This window comes from Cyprinodon variegatus, unplaced genomic scaffold (genome assembly GCF_000732505.1).
Source record: "Cyprinodon variegatus isolate N-32 unplaced genomic scaffold, C_variegatus-1.0 Scaffold1687, whole genome shotgun sequence".
Lineage (NCBI taxonomy): Eukaryota > Metazoa > Chordata > Actinopteri > Cyprinodontiformes > Cyprinodontidae > Cyprinodon > Cyprinodon variegatus.
The window spans coordinates 45,368-47,878 of record NW_015152140.1 but is presented as its reverse complement, the minus strand read 5'-3'; the positions used below and the strand labels follow the sequence as shown (position 1 = coordinate 47,878).

Sequence of the window (2,511 nt, the reverse complement as noted above, 5' to 3'; positions counted from 1 at the left end):
AAGGAACCTAACCCAGTCTGAGGTCCTCTGCAGCAGCTAACAGGTTTTTCTCTTTCCTGATTAATCTGGATTTAGCTCCATACTTTATCCCCTCATCCTTCCCTGCTTTTCCCCACAGCATGATGCTGCCATGTTCATGTTCATAGGCAGTTCTTATCACTATAAGAAAACAACAACAGTTTTTCTATTTTTACATCGTTTTGCAAATGACTGACAGATCTGAATGAGTAATATTCAGGGACACCGTTTCATTTGAACTGGAGATGCTAGAAAAAGGATTCAACTAGAAAAGATAGAAAATCCCTTTATTGTCCCACAGTGGGAAATCTTCTAGGAGAGGAGAATCTTCTTAGAGCCAAAACTGCAAATAATTTATTTTGGATATTTCAATTAACAAAACTTGTTTCTTTTACTATCATTTTGTAATCTTCTTCCTCTTTTAAATAATAAACTTTTGTGAATAATTTGATGATAAGAATTAAGAGAAAATGAGGAAATCTTTATGTCCTCAAAAATACAAACAAATAAACAAACAAAAACAAAACTTTAAGAGGTCCTTGGACATTATAATAATTCTCCCTTGGATAAAAAATTCCTCTGTTAATATTGTGTGAAAGATGGTGTGAAATATGTCGTGATTTATGACATAATTATGGTGAATGACTGATGAAAATAATGGTTAGGTCAAACTTTTGTTTGAACATAAATTAAACTAAAATACTGCCTGAAGGGTTAAAACTCAGAGAAGAAAGTTACCTCAACGTGTCTTCGACATACGTAGTGCAGACTCTTTTCTTGATGATTTTAGGAATCCAGCTCTGTAAACACAAATACAGTAGTTAATATAACAAAAAAAAAGATGGAGCCTAAATTGTACTTTTAAAACTATGGAAACTCTAGAGACTGAAGTATTAGTCCAATGGGTTCAATTTAATCCAACAAAACTGTATCAAACTGTCAGGTGGCGTGGAGAGCCGGAGGCAGGCAGAGATGAGTTCTTCCTGGTTTAACGTAGTTCCAAAAGTTTCAGAAACAAAAAGTCCAAAAGCAAATAAAGAAAACGGTGAGAAAACCAAAATCTACTGCAGGTGTCTGAACAGAAACTCCTAACTGATGGTGAAACAGCTGCACCCTGGGGGAGTCAGACATTACCTGCTGAGGTCTGCACCCTGGGGGAGTCAGACATTACCCCTGCTGAGGTCTGCACCCTGGGGGAGTCAGACATTACACCTGCTGAGGAGATCATGGACACCATGAAGCCCATCTATGCAGCTACACCTGTAATGTCTGAGGAAAACTCCCCAGCCTTATCAGCAGCATCCCTTCCTGCTCAGCTCCTCCATGACTTACAAGAAAACTGATCTGATTCTGTATTAGTGAAAGAAACACAATCCTCCATTTTTGAGGACCTGAACTAGAGATGAGCAGAAAGAGATTTAAATGTGGCAGAAGCTGTGGATCCACTTCCTCTCCAATGATGGGGGTCAGCACATCTGCAGGAGGGTGGTTTCATGGTCAGGAGAGATCAGACCACCATTTCATATTTGATTACACCATCACTGTGCTACCAATTTATGAAAAAAAGGTTTTTGTTATTACCCTGATGAATTGTTTATGTTTAAGAAATGCTTATAATGTGTATTTCCATATGTCAAAGATGGAGGATTGGATTTAACTTATGGTAAATTTTATAATGGTAAAACTCAATTCTTACAAAGAAACGTGTTTTATTAGACCTCCTTTTTCTGGTATGCTTCTATAGGAGCAGGTTGAAACTGAGACAGAAGAGTCTAATGAGGCACCAGTGAAGGACGTCATCTCCACTAGCAAAGAGAGCGAGGCCGTCATACGGTCCAGCTGGTCTTCTTGGTCACAGAACCACAGAGGAGCGTGCTGAATGGGAGCGGCAGAGAAATCCCCTCTGCTGGTGGAAAGAGCACCAGGCAGAGATTGCACTTTGGACACGTCTCACAAAAACCGACCTGTGGACTCCAGCATCAAGTGTCTCTTCAGAACATGTATTTTCTACAGCTGGAGATCAATCAGTGCACAGAGAGAATTGTTCTTCATCCAGAACATGTTTCTAACCAGAAATATGAATGTAGAGCAGCTTTAGTCATCAGTTCACATTATTATGTTCAGGAAGAGTTCCGTCATTTTCTGAAGCTTCAGCCAGAAGTTTTTAATAAGTAAGTGTTTTTTAATATATTTAGTCAAAAGTAAGATAGATGCACTTTTTCTTTCTCTATGTTTAAAAAAACTTCAGATAAATATTTTGTAGTTTTCTTTTGCACAAAAAGTTTTTATAAGCCACCGTCCAAGAAAACTGGGCTAATTTTGAATTTCTACGTTTTATGCATTGACCCAAATGCACTTTATTTTTCTATTAATATATCAGTTTCAATAAAATGATCATAAATATAATATTTAGCTGGTTTTGTGGATTGAATGCACATAACAGCAACGTGTACGTGACAGCAACGTGCACATGACAGCAACATGCACATGATA

The 2,511-nt window shown here is 37.9% G+C and overlaps 1 protein-coding gene across 1 annotated transcript in view; it reads right to left on the bottom strand.

Annotated features, from left to right (window-relative positions):
• LOC107104313 (transient receptor potential cation channel subfamily M member 4-like) overlaps positions 1-2,511 on the bottom strand; it is an 80,656-nt gene that overhangs the window by 56,481 nt on the left and 21,664 nt on the right. Inside the window, exon 2 of the mRNA XM_015404297.1 lies at positions 757-818. Coding sequence (XP_015259783.1) covers positions 757-818 — 62 coding nt within the window. The remainder of the gene's footprint in view (positions 1-756; positions 819-2,511) is intronic.